The sequence below is a fragment of the Elaeis guineensis genome, chromosome 6 (genome assembly GCF_000442705.2).
Source record: "Elaeis guineensis isolate ETL-2024a chromosome 6, EG11, whole genome shotgun sequence".
NCBI classification, from domain to species: Eukaryota; Viridiplantae; Streptophyta; class Magnoliopsida; order Arecales; family Arecaceae; genus Elaeis; species Elaeis guineensis.
The window spans coordinates 110195224-110212790 of NC_025998.2; the positions used below are offsets into that span (position 1 = coordinate 110195224).

The 17567-nt window shown below is 36.4% G+C and overlaps 1 protein-coding gene across 1 annotated transcript in view; it reads left to right on the forward strand.

Annotated features, from left to right (window-relative positions):
* Positions 1–5390: 5390 nt before the first annotated feature.
* Positions 5391–17567, forward strand: part of LOC105046728 (cullin-4) — a 30409-nt gene continuing 18232 nt past the window's right edge. The window contains exons 1-6 of the mRNA XM_010925411.4: positions 5391–5931; positions 11524–11639; positions 11734–12080; positions 15631–15811; positions 15935–16057; positions 16168–16455. Of these exons, the coding sequence (XP_010923713.1) occupies positions 5526–5931; positions 11524–11639; positions 11734–12080; positions 15631–15811; positions 15935–16057; positions 16168–16455 (1461 nt within the window). The 5' untranslated portion in view covers positions 5391–5525. The remainder of the gene's footprint in view (positions 5932–11523; positions 11640–11733; positions 12081–15630; positions 15812–15934; positions 16058–16167; positions 16456–17567) is intronic.

Here is a 17567-nt window from a genome sequence, read left to right on the forward strand (position 1 = left end):
TAGCTTGATGCATGGATGATTGTCGATATCATTAGAGGATCAGTTAGAGTAGAAATATCTATATCCATATCAGTTTGTCAGGCTTATGTACATGATGCATGGCAGTGCGAGGCTTTTTATAGAAAGATATGGATAGCTAAATAACTTGTTATGGGCGAGCTATTTGGAGATTGGACAGAATCCTATAATACATTGGGTCCTTGACTAGCAGTAATTCGTCATGCCAATAAGAGGACCGTGATAGATTTTATAAAATTTTCTGCAACAAAGGCAAATACAAAGGTGTTCCATTAAATTTTTTGGATATTTGGTCTATGCATTTAGGACTTTCAGTTCTGCCATTCACTGATTAGTATTGACATAACGTATTTATACGGTCGATATAAGGGTACTCTTATGATAGCTGTGGAAAGAGATGGAAATGAGAGTATCTATCCTCTAGCATTTGCCATTTGTGAAGATGAGAACCATAGTAGTTGGTCATGATTTTTATTGCATTTGCGCTATTATGTGGCACGTGACCATATTGAGATTGGCATAATTTCAGATTGGCATAAAAAAATTTTAGCTGCTATTTCAGATGAATTTGTTAGATGAATAGCACCATATAGGTATGATAGATTATATCTTGACATATTGAGGCTAACCTAAATGGTCGATTCCATGATGCTATATTTTTGGCTTGTTTCCATCAAATTGCAAAGTAAAATCAGCTCTAAAAGTTTGATTGAAGCATACAATACATTGAGAGAATATGGCCCAATTACTTTCAATTTTTAAAAACATATGTACTTGATGATCTAAGTAAATGGGCGCTGGTGCATGACATAGATGGATGTAGGTATAAAATAATGAATACCAATCTATCTGAAAGCTTCAATAAGGTGTTGAAGGGGACTTGCTCATTGCCCATTACCACTCTTGTTTGTCTTTCCTTCGAATGCTTGTCGAAGTGATTCAGTATCAGATATGCAATTGCAGCACGAAGAAGGAAGGCTGGTAGGATATTCACAGATAAGATTAGATGAAAGTTAAATGGACGATAGCTGAAGTCTAGAGAGCATTGTATGGTTAAATACAATAACCAACCAGGTTTGTATGAGATTCGATTGAGATGAAGGCATTATAGCCCCGATGAACCTGATTATATATAGACAGTCGACTTAGAGGCATGCACATGCACATATAGGAAGTGGCAGTTACTACATTATCCATTCTCCTACTTGTTTGCTATTTATGCCAGTGAGAACTTAAACTGAAAATACTTCATTGATGACTGTTATACTATTGCACATTATGAGTAGTCATATGCACCTACCTTCTATCCTCTAGAGAGTCTACATTATTGATCTGAGTGGACTGCACTAAGACTCATACTACACCCATCCATAAGAAGACAAAGAAAAGGGTATCCATAATTAAGGATGATTCGAAATGATATGCACGTAATGGAGCGTCAAAATATTATATGGTGTGGATTGTGCAAGAAGATAGGACACAATCGACGTAGAGATCTCCAATGGCACTGATTTATTATTTTTTTTCGTATGGATTATTTTTATGTAAGCTTATATTCTTTTTAAACTATTTTGGTTATGTAATCATGTCATATAAATGCTTGAAAAAGTGTATGAAATGATTCTGTTGTTAATATTGGCTATTTATCATCTTTGATATTTCTTACCATCTTTGATATTTCTTACTATCTTTGTCATATGCTTGTCTTTATATTTTGCATCTCAGACATGGCTGGTTCAGACTCTCATGTGCATCCAAGATCGATTGATCCTATTATGCTCTATCTCCAGACTCGACACCGTAGTGATAGTATATATTCTGGGGAGGACATGGGCCCCCTACGCTGCTGACACAGAGGCTCCATCGCGATGCATGCCTGACGACCACATCAGAGGATTGTAGAGTATTTTTATGTGGCTAATTTTTATGAAGTTTTTAGAGTGTGTGACATACAGCTTGATTGTGTACTCATTACAACAATGGTAGAGCAAGGAGTCAGGAGACACTTTCCACCTCTGTATCGGAGAGGCGACAATCACGTTGTAGGACATTGCTGTTCTCATTAGATTATAAGTGCATGGGCTCACCATCACCGATACTATACAGATCATTTGGTCGGATCTCTGTGAGGAGTTGTTTGGGATTAGACCACAAAAGATGATATTGTCAGGGTCTTCATTGAGATTTCACTGGCTTCGCGATAGCTTCCACTACTTATCGAATGATGCAGATGATGGGACCATGTGGCGGCATGCACAAGCATTTATTCTTTACCTTATTAGTGGCTATCTGTTCACTGATAAGTCTGGTTCCCATGTATAGTTATTGTACTTACCCCTGCTATATGATCTCGACGCATGTAAGTAGTGGAGTTGGGGCAGTGCTACCTTAGCTTTCTTGTATCGCGAGCTCCGTAGGGCCATCAGATCAGATGCACGTGAGATAGCAAGGCCGTTGGTGTTGCTTCAGCTTTAGATTTGGGAGCATTTACATATCGGATGGCCAGATAGGGTGCTTTTCAATGTAGGAGTCCACTAGCTGGCAGTGGGAGGTGATATAGTAGGACATATCCTGTTAGATGTGGATGATGTTGGTTTTGAGGGTCCATTTGGTGGCGTACAACATGACTAAGCTGATCCACTGGGATGCAGGTATGAAACCAATAGTACTGATTTTATATGATAAATGACTGCATTCACACAGTAACATGGTGACTTTGTTTTGGATAGATGGAAGACTCGACTGACTGGTGCTAGTAATCCGGTGCCGCACACAGTTATATATTATAGGGATCAGCTAGATCAGCAGCGCAACGATCAGATGCTGTGGGTGCCTTACATATCAAAAATATTGGCCGTATTGCTTGAGGTATGCTAATCAGATCAGCATGTATGGAGGACATGCGCACCTCTCATTTGCTTCGACATCGTGGAGATCTATGGTCTGGGGCGCATGATGCGACAGTTTTTTGGCATGCATCAGTATGTTCCCCCCACCATGCGACACTTATGATGCTCTCCACCATTTGGATTGATGAGAGCGGCATCGCCATGATTGGATTCGAGAGCATCGAGAGCATATTGACGCATAGAAGCGGCGGGAGGATTTGATTACGGCTGGTCCACCCATGCTTCCCATGATGGATTATTATGATCTATATCCGCGATGGTACAGAAGCATCACTTAGTGATTCATCTCATCATTGATGAGTGAGCGGCTCGAGATGAGGTTCCGTCTTTCGGACAGCATGATGGATATTATCGTAAGTATATTTTACTTTTGTCTCATTTTGTTATGTTGTTATTGGTATACTTATGAATAATATTTATTTTTTTTTTCATACTGACAGTTTCAGAGAATCACGTTGCTATATCATATAGTACGGAGCGTACGAAGCAACTTCCATTCGGTCACTATTGGGTGCAAGGACTGAGCGTTTACTGATATTATGGACGGTCTTGTTGATACTATGCGAGTCATCTCAAAGAATAAACGACTTCAGACTGTGCCATTGACGGATGATCCGAATACCTCTTTATATACCCAGCATACCTTATACCTTGACTTCTCGGACTTTAACCTCCCCATAGATGATGTATCTATATCACAGAAGATGAGCGAGCCGAGAGACACGTCGTATCGATCCGATGAATAGCACATCTATCAGCATGGGAGGATCAGAGGTAGGGATCGACTGAGAGTTTCTTGAGATAGACACCAGGCATATGTTGATAGACCGAGCACACCCCCACCTCTCTCTCCATCGATCGATACCGTGCCCGAGCCATCACGCCAGTGCCCAGAGATGACACGCGTTTACAAGAGATGGACACAGAGGAAGTCCCAGTATCTTGATATACGCCTCTTGATAGTTATGATACTTATATATTTTTTTTGCTAAAAAAATTTATAATCAACTATTGAATTATATTATTTTAAAATTAATATTATAAATTTTTTTCATCTGAAAGCACATGTTACAATTTTTATTAGTTGCATAAAAAATAAATTATTGATCTTGATAAAAGTTATATGGTTAGAGTTTGGGATTGTCTATCATTTCTAAGATAATTAGTTAATTTCTAATATACCTTTAATCAAAATATAATATAATATAATATTTATCTAATATAATATAATAATATAATATATAATAATATAATATATTATACTATATTATTATATATAATTATATTATATAATATATATATATATATATTATATTAATATAAGATATTGATATAATATAATACTATAATTTCATATATATTATATTATAATAATATATAATGGTAAAATAATATTATATATTAATATTTTATAATATAATATTATAAATAATAATATAACAATATAATATAATATGTTAGAATAAATAAAATAATATATAATAATAAAATATATTATATTACATATTGATATAATACTATAATTCTATAATAATAGAGTATAATATATTATAATATATAATATATTAATATTAATATTATATTATAATATATAATAATATAATATAATATTATATAATAATGTATAACAATAATATATATTAATATTTTATAATATAATATTATAAATACTAATATAATAATATAATATATGATAATATATTATAATGATATACATAGAATAATAAAATATAATAGTTATATAATATCTTATAATAATATAATATATTTTTATATATTATATATATTAATATAATATATTATTATATTATAATATAATATTATCATAATATATAATCTTAGATAATATATAAAGTCGTTTTATGATAGGGCGATTTATAAAGTCGCCCTATCGTATAGAGTCGTCCTCTCAAAAGGTGACTCATTTTTTGGTTTGCTTATCTTCCGGCTGATAATCAGATCGGTGAGATGGCGTAGAAAGTCATCCTATCAAAGAACTATTTTTTTCTGCATGATATTTTTATAAATAATTTTAAAAAAATATTTTTTTCAAAAAATGGTTCATTTTTTGATCCATTTATCTTTCAGCTGACGGTGAGACGGATGTGGTGGCATAGAAAATCATCCTATCAAAAAATAATTTACATGGTATTTTAGTAAATAATTTTAAGAGAATATTATTTTAATAATTTTTTTAAAAATTAACTGTAAATTGATAAAAAATTTAATTTAGTAGCATCACGTCTCGTCTCTGTACGGCCATCATCGGACGGGTTCCACGCTCCCAGTCCTGCAACCACAATTATAAACTCATAAACAGAGCCAATTAGGTGCGGTGTCGGTGTCCTCGCGCCGGCTTGAAACCTGTCCCGAAACCCGGCTCCTGCTGGGCCCAGGCGCCTAACCCAGTCTATTTCCCCTCGAATAAAAGCGGATCGAATCGGGCATTTTCTTTTCTTTTTTTCTCTCTCCCTCCCCCATTCCTCCCCTACCCTCAGCCCTCATCCCCTCTACCCCGATCTCCGCCTCGGAGCGCTCTCTCTCCCCCCTCCCCTTCTCCTCTTCCGAATCCTCGCCATGCGCTTCGTGGATTGATTGATGACTCACGCAAAGCGGCCCTTCTCCAGCGGCAGCAGCGGCGGCGGCAGCACCACCCACGGCAGCAGCTCATCCGGCGGACTCATCGGAAGCCCCCTCTCCCCCTCCGTCACCACCTCCTCCTCCATGAAGAAGGCCAAGTGCCAGCCGGCCGCCGCCGCCGCCGCCGCCGCCGTCTCCGTCGAGAGGGAGAAGAATGGTCTCCATGTCCATCCCACCCGCTACGACCCTGCCGCCGCCCAGTCCGCCGAGGAGGAGGATTCCATGCTCTTGGACCAGGAGGACCTTAAGGCGGGCGCATCCACTGCCATCACGACCACCGGCGTCGCCGCCAACCTCTCCAGGAAGAAGGCCACCCCTCCTCAGCCGTCGACTAAGAAGCAGCTAGTGATCAAGCTCGTTAAAGGTCGCTCCTTTTTCGTTGGTTCTTTCCTCGCTTCGATTCCAGATGGATCGGGCGCCAAAGATCTGATTGTTTATCCAACCTCGTAAAGATTTCCTCTTCATCGATCATTTCAATAATCTGTTCTTATTCTCTCTACGTGAATTTCTCTTTTAATCCCATTATAATCCTAATTTTAGTGGGGGTTTTGGATTCTGTGCTTTGTTGGATTTAAAACTGGAAATCCACAATGGTAAGTGGCGCATGTTCTTCTTCTTATACTTCAGTTATATCCCCCGAGCGGTGTTTTTTTATTCGGAGTCTGAACCAGGTTGATTTATATTCCTTGGGGAGCATTCCTAGGAGTTTTTGCTGGGTTCGTCTTCACCTAGGGTTACAACAAAAATTTTAAAGTTCCCTGTAAGGATGCAATTTTTCTATGCGATTCAGACTGGCACTGTAGCTGGAATCCTCATAGCGTTTTCTACTTCTTAATTTCAAAGATTGGGAATCCCTTAGTTTTTGGTCCTGACATCTCAGGTGCCGGTTCAGCCACTAATATTTGACTCGCCCATGTAGGAGAATCTTCTTTGCCATTACTTCTGTTGTTCGTGACTTTGCTGGTGGTTCTATGGCAAGCATTTATTTGCTTCACCTGCATTTGTTGCATACAAATGTCTCCTTAATTGATCATTTTATAATCTTTGCCTATTCTCTTATGTGAATAACTAATTTAATCCTATGATATGCGTATTTTTTCCTAAGGAAATTGAATCTATGATTCCTTCCATTTAAAACCGGAAAATTCACGGTGGCGATCAGGCTTGTACCTCGGTTTTATGCTCCGGGGCATGGCTCATACTTGCAGACTGGCCCAGGTTGATCTATAACACTTGGGAAGATTCATAGGAGTTCCTTGCTAGTTGCTTGTCACCTAGGCTTTCTGTGAATAATGTTGAAGTTTTTTTTTTTTTAAAGAATGCGGTTCTTTGCTTTGTTTAATTCAGGCAAGCACTGGCATGGTTACTGAAATACTTATAGTGCTTTCTACTTTTAATTTTTAAAGATCTGCATTCTATTTTTGGTCCTCAGATCTTGGAAGTACAGTGTTAAGCCACTGATCTTTTATTACTTGTATACTTGCTGGTTCTGTAGAAGGTTCATCTTTGACATCAGTTCTGTTCTTGATCAGTCTTTCAGTGCAGTGACTCAGAGCAGTCTCTTTAATGGTGTCTTTATAATTTTATTTGGATGCAATATCATTTAATTGATTACCATTTTTCTCTTAAAACCTAATCCTGATGAGAAAAATTATTTTGCAATTTAATTTAGTTTTTTTTTTTTCATTTGCCTTGAGCACATCCATCTATTTGTCCACTGCCTTTGTTCAGCCAGTAAGAGAAAGAACCTTTTAAGTGCTGGCTTGCTATGCTAGTTATGATTTAATAAAAGATTCAAGGCTCAGAGAAATTGAGGAGATGGACATATAGATTTTTATAAAATATTTCATTCTAATTTCCAGATTACAAGTTATAACTATCAGGTTTTTCTTAGTGCACTTCTTCAAATAACATCTGGTGTAGCAATGCTTTCTTTGTTGGTTTCAATGCTGGGAATCTTCTATAGAGTGAGAATATAGTATATCCATCTCTCCAACATGCATAATTTTACTTTTCATGTAATGAGAACTCTTATGCATCAAGGATGTATGTGAATGTTTAAAGCCTATATGCCATGTCGAAGGAACAAAAGAAATCTTGAGACAAATGTTGACAATACAATAATGCCTGTCTAGATATGACTATTTGTCAAAATTAAAAGTTCTTTAAAGCTCAAGAAACTAGGATTTGGAGTTTGGACTAATATGTTCTTGAAGCTATGAGTAGTCTAATTAGCCAGGAGAAGGATATAGTATGCAGTCATGTAGTGTTGCAATGGAAACAGATTACATATGCTAGTTGCTATGTATTTCTTAAGTGTAATCTAAATGTTATTTTTGGATATTTAAATGTAATTTAATTTTCTAGAGCATGTTGAAATCATTTCAAATTAGTAGACGAGGAAAGAGAAGAGAAATAGAGCAAAAGGAGAAGAACTGATAGGAAAAATTAAAGAGCAAAAAAGGTAGGTAGTTATTTAAGAAGTCATTTCAGAAAGTTTGATTTCTGAAAAATAATTCTTTTAAATGAATTGGAGAAAAGAAAATTATGAGTGGTTTTATCTTACAAGGTTAGAAGAAAAGAGAGAGGTAGGGAGATGAGGCAAATTTTATTTTAGAGATTTTTTTTCTCCGATGCACTTTCAGATCTATCAAAGGGCTGAATTTTAGGGTATATCCAAGAGGGTCATATCAGTATAGAACCGCTTACAACAAGGTCTTTCAATTTTTGTTTTGGTGTGGGGACTTGTTTTGAAACAGAGAAGCGTAAGATCATTTTGTTATTTGGAGTCCTTTTTTTGTTTTTGAGAAATGGTAGTTTTAATGGTCATAGGTTGAATAAATCCTGCTATATCAGAACATTATTTAGAGTGAGTTAAATGACGAGATCCAATTTTTTCAACTGGAGTATTTGACATTTGGGGGAAAATGTTTGCATCTTGCTCTTTTTTCCCTCTTTCTTCTTCCTCCCCCATCTCTCTTTGTGCGTGCGTGCGTAGTTTTTGTCATAAGATAAGAAACAATTAAGGATACAACAAACGACCGCAGTCAACAAGGGCAATATAAAACATTGAAGTAACTCGTTTCTTCCTCTTTTCTTTTTAATCTTTTAGATATTAAACTAGGCAGACCTCATTTTTATTTCTCTCTCTCTCTCTCTCTCTCTCTCTCACTCTATCCCCCTTCCACCCTTCCTCCCTCCTCTTCCTTTTTATCCCTTTCTCTAAACGAACAACAAATGCATCTACTATTAGTTAAAAAGTACAATATCAAGGCTTTATTCCCTTTTTTTAAGATCTATGAACATAAGCTCATCTTAGGATGCATGACATGCAATGCGTTTACTACATTGATTCTGTCTAGTTAACCCTTGCTAAACCATTTCATTTGCTTGTGCATTGCATCGGTTTTCCTGTTTGAGAAACTACATGGTAATCTTTTACATGGCCAAGTGTACTATAGGTGCTGTAGCTGTGCATTCTACCTGTGTACAATTCTGCATTTGGTCCTTTAACATTTGAGTTTGTCCAAACTCTCTCTTTCTCTCTCTCTCTCTATCTGTGTGCGCCCCTCCAACCAAAAAAAAAAAAAAAAACAATGATCTTTCTCCTTGTGTTATGTATTTTTCTGTCCCTCTTTTCTTCACTTCTTTCAGTCAATTCACCTTTATTTCTCATCCTTTTATTTAACCATTGGCTTTTAAGACAACCATGTGGCTCATGTCTTTCCCTTTCTTTCCCTTTATCTCTTTCTTTCCTTTTTTTATATAAAATATAAAATCAAGCATAAGATGTGTATCCAGTTGACATGAGCCTAAAACATCGCTTCCTCTCTCTCTATCTATCTCTCAGAGGTTTATCATGGTATCAGTGCTAGGCTAGCATCAATCTTTGTCCATTTAGTAATGCAATCTATGACTTTAATATCAAATTCCATCACACCAATTTATATATGCATTTATATGGTATCAAATACAGACCATATATTTTATGAGGAAATTACTCTATAAGTTTGTTGAGTCACAACTATGGCTGCCTGTGAACTTCTTTCTTATCTTGCTGATCCTTAATACCTCGTTTCATGAACGTATTTCTCGAACTCTTGGTTTCTTTGGACAGAATGAGCTCTTTCAAGTTTCAACATATATGCTAATTAATATGCAGGTGTACAATTGTACCATGTAAGCTAAAATTTTCCTTGTCATATGAAAATAAAATACATAAAAGAAGGAAGATTGTAGACTTATTCATTGGTTCAAAATATAAGGAGTTCATCTAGAGGACATGTTTACTTTTTCTATCAATACCACATCTTGACTAATAATGATGGCCAAGGATTAACATGCGTGCGGCCATGTGGCAGTACCAGAACAAAGCAATGATTAAAGACTCTTGGACCAAGCACTCAGAGTCAGTGACTAGGATGATCTAAAAACCAAACACTGAGATGCTGGAGCTTTGATTATGGATTTATCCATACTGCACCATGCGGACAGGCTGAATGGATTGAAGGGAATGATTCGAAGTAATTAAACTGCCATATGACATTTGATAGGCCCGGTGGAAAGGATTCAGGCTGAATAATCGTTAGAAGCACCAATCAAGGGTATGGACCGAGCATAGAGGACTTGTCCAAATGCTAAATATCGGGCTTGGGGCCGATCAGGTATGGTGACCCATGGATTTTAAACTGTTGGTCTGGTGGAAGAGTTACAATATGATAAAGGGCAGTTACCAGAACGTGGAAAGTAGAAAATGATTGGAACTAGCAACTGAAAGCGCTAGAGAAAAGTGGGGATCAGGTAGAGATAGGTGTCAACAATAGAAGTAGGTGGTTGCTTGGTCGTTAAAAATAGATTGTATACTTATTAGAATGTAACTCTATGGATAGGCCTTTCACCAATTGAATGCCTATCAGTTTCTTTATTTTATCTTTCTCTTCAGTTGCTTTAGTTTATCTTAGTTTACACTTAGTTCATAGTTCATAGCATAGAATGGTAACCCCGGCTACCCCTTCTTCGAGCAAATGGTGTCATAGTGGTGAAAGTCTGTGAAGCTCAAGGTGGTAGGACCACGAGGACTTGTTCCACATCCTTTATCCTGCCCCTCTAGAGGGAGAAAAAGGAGCGCCAGCAAGCCCTTTCGTGCAATTATCCAACCCAGCTACAGACTCATTTTCCATCCTGTTTCAATAAAAGCGGGGGCGGGTGGGCCAGTATGCCAGTTCAAATGCCATAGTTTATGTGCATCTACCATATGCTAGAGATGGCTCCTCATGAAACATGCTAGTTGTTAATGTAATATATTACAAACATTCATGAATTGATTTGCTGACCCCAACTGGTGGGGATAAGTGTATTTTTATGTACTTTAAAGCACTAATTTCCCTTCTTTAGTGCAAAAAAGTATTCATTTATTTACTTATATCACAATTTGGAATATCACTAAGATGTCATGTTATATGTGCATGCGGTAGTCATAAAGAAAAAAAACTTACCCGGAAAAGTTGGTATAAGGCTTGTTAGTAACAGTATCGTTAATGGAAAAACAGAAATTCATTTTTGTATGACCGGCAATAACCAAAAAGTCTGGTAACACTGTGTTTGTGTATGATTAACATGTAATCCTTTTTTTTCCTTTATCTGGTCTATGTTCCACTGCTTTGATTTTTCTTTTTTCATTTATGTACCATTGACAATGTTGACATGTATAATTAACTTTGTGTTTTTGATTTCTTATTTATTGTATAAATATTAGTTGCATCAGAAGAAACTAAATCAGAAATTTAATGTAGAAACAGAGTATAAACTGAGGAGCGCATATTATTCACACTAAGAGGCCCATCACCTTATTTATAAACTTGCTCGTTCATTCATGATCCCTAAACTTCTTTAAAATTTCCTTGTTCTAGTTTTTATTCTAACAATTTGATATTATTTTGTGTTTGTTTTTATATAGGTAAGCCAACTCTGCCAACAAATTTTGAAGAGGATACATGGGCAACATTGAAGTCTGCTATTACAGCTATATTTTTGAAGCAGCCAGATCCATGCGACTCTGAAAAGCTTTATCAGGTGGTTTTTCCAATGTTAGCTTGTTCTGTAAGCCATGATGTCTCTTTTTTTATTTATGATGTAGAGTGATCATTTTTTCCTTTTATCAACACAGGCTGTCAGTGATCTTTGCCTACACAAGATGGGAGGAAATCTTTATCAACGTATCCAGAAGGAATGTGAAGTACATATTTCGGCAACACTATCCTCATTGGTTGGCCAGAGCCCTGACTTGGTTGTATTTTTATCATTGGTAGAAAAATGCTGGCAGGATTTTTGTGACCAGATCTTGATGATACGTGGTATAGCCTTATATCTTGATAGAACTTATGTCAAGCAAACCCCAAATGTTCGGTCATTGTGGGACATGGGGTTGCAATTGTTTCGGAAGCATCTCTCTTTATGTTCTGAAGTTGAACATAAGATTGTCACTGGCCTTTTGAGGTTAATTGAGAGGGAAAGGTATGTTCAAATTTTTGAATCTTCAAATTTGTATGCTAATCACATACTAGGGAATACTCATGTGTTTTTGTATGCAATGTGGAATGGAAATTCATCTATGCTTTTTGATGGTATATGGTTTCTTGAATTGAACCTTTTTTTAGCAAATGTAGCTTCTAGTAATGAAAAATTAGGATTATTAGGCAGATCTGTATCTTAGGATTATCACTTATAGCTAGGATTGGATTAATATGGGGAAGGATGTTGCCAGACCAACTTGTAGGCATAACAAAAGACAGTATTCAAGGAATGCTAACATCAACAAGGGGAAAAATCAAAGTAATGCAAGATGAAGGATGTATAATATAGGACCACAAAGGCTGTCCACTATATTCTTGTGCCCACCCTTCCTCCCTCCCTCCTTTTTCTTCCTTCCTCCCTCCTTTTTCTCCTCAACCATCTCCATTACTTGGCCACAGGTTTCTAAAACACATATAGCAAACTATTGCTCCCTCCTTTTTCTAGAAGAGGCTGGACATCAGATTTCATTAGACAATTTGCGACCTCATCATTATTATTTTTAATGGCTTATACCTTTTTTTAGCAAGACTCCTATCTTCCTTCACTAGCTGTTCACTTTCGATAGATTGAAGCGAGGACATTAAGCATCATCTTTATACTTAACATTTCTTGCGTAGGTGGAGAATGAGATTCCATTTTAGGGCCTGTTTGGATGCACTGGCACATATTACCCAATGATTATGAAACTAGATGAATTGTGTAATAGTGCAACAAGATCCTATGAAAAAACTTTACTGGAGAATCTTTAGCCATTTGGTGTTTAGTTGATCATAAAAAATTAAGGAAAACAATTAAAACAGCTGAAATCAGAACCAGATGTCCAGAACCCTAGCAAAAGTTAAATTTTACATGTACTGCTGCACTATAAACCCATTATCAAACCAACTTAAAATCTTCTTTTCTTCTCAATCAATTAATTACATTTGTATCTTAAAATTGCTCCAAGACTTAAAATTAAAGTCAAGAAAATAAAAGATTAAGCACAACATTTCTGCTTGTGTTGGGCTAGATTAAACCAAAAGATACATGATGTATTATATAATTTGATTTCATTATTTATAATCAACTCACTTTTATGAATTGGCTGCTAAGTTGTACTAATCAAAGAGGCTTTAAATTTGTTAAAAAAAATTTGAATTTACCTTCAAAACATAAAAAAATTAAATATTTTATTCAGCATATAAATGGATTAATAAGACTGTTTCATTGATCATAGCTCTCCCTTCTTCCCTCCATTATCCCTTTCTACACATTTGAACTTCCCATGTCCTTATCTACTTCTCACACACAAGAGAGAAAAGAAGGGTGGGAGATCCAGGCGGGACTAGAAGTGGGAAAAGAGATGCATGGCTAGTGGGATGGGGTTGGGAGTGGGCTACAATAATTGATAGCCATGGATAGAGATAAAGACCTCCTAGGAGGGGGTTCTTTGGATGGTGGCAAGATACATGGCTATCATTCTTTTTGGCAATCCTCGATAATGAGGTGTTTGAAGGAAGGGGTTCCCTTTGGAGTGTTTGGAGTGGATTAGAGGAATGGATAGGCTTGGGGAGTAGGAGGGCTTTGTCCCACAATATGTGGGAAAAAAGAATAACTAGGGCCTATTTGGATGGTTGGACCCAAAATCCCTTGAGATATGTGTGTTGGACCAGTACAACCACCAAAAATGTTGGATTATAGGTTGGGCTAAGCCCATGTTTACAAGTACGCAGATTACCTTTTGAATGGGTTGGCCCAAATCCCATAGGAAGAAAAAAATGACCTGTCCTATGGAATTCGGGCCAGCCCATTCAAAAGGTAGTCTTGGGTACTTGTAAACATAGGCCTACCCAGCCTATAATTTTCCAATGCTTTTGGTGGTTGTGATGGCCCAACCCAGAAATACCAAGGGATTTTAGGCCCAACCATCCAAACAGGCCTTTATTATTTTTCTGTACCTATGGAATCTGCTATTGACCATGGTTGTTTTATAACCACCGTACAGCTTACCCAAACAGCTGTTTTGAAAATTTTCCCCTTGCAGTTTAGAATTTCCATGGAGCACCTGATTCCCATAAAATACCACAGAAAATAGATGTATCCAAACAGGCCCTTAAGGGCTATGAGTTACGATTGACATTTAGTGACTTGGCAGATCTGATTTAATTAAATAAGTCAGGACTATGCTATAATTATTAAATCATAACAAGACTGCATGTCAAGTTCCCTTTGTTCAATGTTCCTTCTCTGTATGAAATACTATAACATTATTGGTCCTTCAAGTTATATAAAAAATGCTGTCTATTCAATAACCCGTGTTATTCATATGCATTTAATCTTTGTTCTCCATTAAATTTAGAAGAAATGTTTCTTCAAGAGAACAATTTTAACAAAAAATCAATGAACTCATTACTAGCAAAAATTGTTGTGGCATATCTCATTTGAGATATTATTTTTTGTAAATTTAATGCTGTGATCCAACCTTTGATACAATTTCTTTAAGACGTGTTGTGAACAGCTTGCTGTACATCCTGAATCCTGATAGTGTTGTTTTGACAAGTATTTGCTCTCAAGTCAACTTGTCATCCTTATGTCTTGATGGTCAAGAAATGTTGTTACCATCTTATGGCCATCATGCACAAAGAGACTTTATAAACAACCTGAGCTTCAAGCCTAATCTACAGCATGAGGATTTTAGGTGCAATGAATCACTCACTTCTTTAATGAGTGCTGAAGATATATAATCTGAGCCCTCTGTGATGCAACCTATGCAACTTGTGTATCACATATTATGTTAGATGTTTCTTCTCAATAAGTAATTTAATGAATGTGTAACATGTATGAACTAAAGGAGGATCATCTTGTTATCGCCTCGTGATGTATCAACTACCAGGTAACCCAGGAGGCACCTAATTGGCTAACTTAGAATAAAGTATGCATTTTAAATTGTTTCATAGTTGGTTTGCTTTCACTGTTTTTAAATTTTGTTTCCATTTATTTTTCATTATATTATATTATACTTTTTTGAGTACCTCTCCATAACACACAAACTGGAATAAGCCATAGATACTGGTGGAATATGCATGAAGTTTGCTCACGCTTATCTTGGAGACAGCTTGGCATGAAACTTTTGTCTATTTATTTTCTGTAAGCTTCTTGAGAGTTGTGATGAGCAATGAACACCATCTAGGAGTGATAGAGCTTATTATCCTGTTACTGCAGCTTTTTTGCTGTTCTTTACTTTCTATGATGATTTTTGGTTTGGTGACTACTTTTTGAGAATGAGGATCAATCTTCTTTAAATCCACTGAAATTTCATTGTGAAATATGGGGGGTTGTTTTGACTAAAGCTAAACCAGTAGTGTCTAAAGATGGGAAATGACCCCATGTAATTAAGGCTTGCTATTAAAAGTTCTGTTTTTTAAACTAGATGTACATCCTTGTGCTATATTGTGTTGATTGTCACTATAATTCCTTTGTTACCATCTAATGTTGTTTTATTTTTGATCAGATTAGGTGAAGCTATCGATAGGACACTGCTCAGTCATCTTTTAAAGATGTTCACGGCTCTTGGAATTTACACAGAGAGCTTTGAAAAGCCCTTTCTGGAATGCACTTCTGAGTTTTATGCTGCTGAAGGTGTGAAATATATGCAACAATCAGATGTTCCAGACTATTTGAAGCATGTGGAGGTAATTTGCTCTTCTCTTGTATATTTTCTTCTTTTATCTTTAATATGTTTAATTTGACTTCTAGGCACTGTCATTCATGATTTCATATCTGGCTAAAAAAAATTCATTGGTGCAAACTTGCAGTCAAGGCTACATGAGGAACATGAAAGATGCTTGCTCTACTTAGATGCAAATACGAGGAAGCCCCTTGTAGCAACTGCTGAAAAGCAACTCCTTGAGCGACACACATCTGCAATTCTTGACAAGGTGATGCCTGTTCCACCTTCTTTTTGCTTTAGCTTTTTAATTAAATTTGCAAAACCCTTTCCATTGTTTTCACAGTCAGCCCTGCTAATAGCTGTAGTTTTAATGTTTAGGGATTTACAATGCTCATGGAAGCAAATCGAGTCAACGACCTTCAGAGAATGTACATGCTCTTTCAGAGGGTTAATGCTCTGGAGTTGTTAAGACAAGCTCTTAGCTCGTATGTTCGGGGTTCTGGGCAAGGTATTATTATGGATGAAGAGAAAGACAAAGATTTGGTTTCCTATCTCTTAGAGTTTAAAGCATCTCTTGATACAATTTGGGAAGAAAGTTTCTTCAGAAATGAAGCTTTTTCAAATACTATAAAGGATTCATTTGAGCATCTCATTAACCTTCGTCAGGTCTGTGCATGCTTCCACCATGATTGCTTAATGACAGCTACTTTATCTGTTTTCTAATTTTTGTTTTCTTGTGCTTCTTGTTAGTCACTTTCATATTGGTGTAATATGGAAGTGAAGTTGGAATTTTTTAGAATATTGTAAGAGATCTTGAGCAGTCTGAAGGAATTTGCTACTAAGTTATTCTATTGTGCCAAAAAAATACAGACACACTGCTATATATAGTCTTTTTGGAATGCTATTTGGTTCAGTGGAACATTGTGGTTTCTCTTGAATACTCTTTTCATTTAGATGTCCTAGGAAATTGTGCAGGTGACAACTTTTGTGTTTGTTAATCTCTTGTGTATTCATTTAAAATTATGTGATGAAACCCAAGCTACAAACAGCTGTTAGCTTCGCTGGTTGGCACCCAACTCTCCAGGGGAGAGGTCATGGGTTCAATTCCAGGTGGTGGTGAATAACCACCATACTGCTAAAAAATGTGCTGAAAACCAAGCTGTGCTATAGGTTGATTAAGTTATTCCTTTTGTAGTCTCCTGTTCTGGCAGCTTTCTTCTGATGCTTAATTTCCATTTCCTGTAGATTCTGGTTTATGCCGGTTAACAAATTTCTCCTAGCCAATTACTTAGTAAACTGTTCTTTTATTCTTTTGCCAGAAACTAAAACTGATTTTTGTAGAGATGCCTCAGTTCTCATATCACACAGCTGGAGACAGCTCTTTTTTGCTTGTATGTCAATTGTGTTGTTAGCATCATAGCTAATGGCATCCTTTGCTCCTTCAATAAGATTTATCTTTCTTCTATAAGAGAAAATGAGAACCTTGTTGGCACTCACAATAGATTATTTGTAGTCTGTCTTATACCAAAGGCGCAGATGAATCTGTTGGCAGCAAACCTGATTGGTTATGGGTCTTTCATACATTTTTGCTATTACTGTCAGACCTTTATGATTGCTGAATTAGTTCCAGGCTGATAATATTTTTAATGTATTTGATGCTAAACCTGAACTTTCAAACTGCCTTATTTTTCAATTCTTCTGACTAGCTAATTTTTATGGCCATTCGCCTATGACCCCTACCATTTACTAACAGGAAAAATGCAACGTTTTTAATGTTA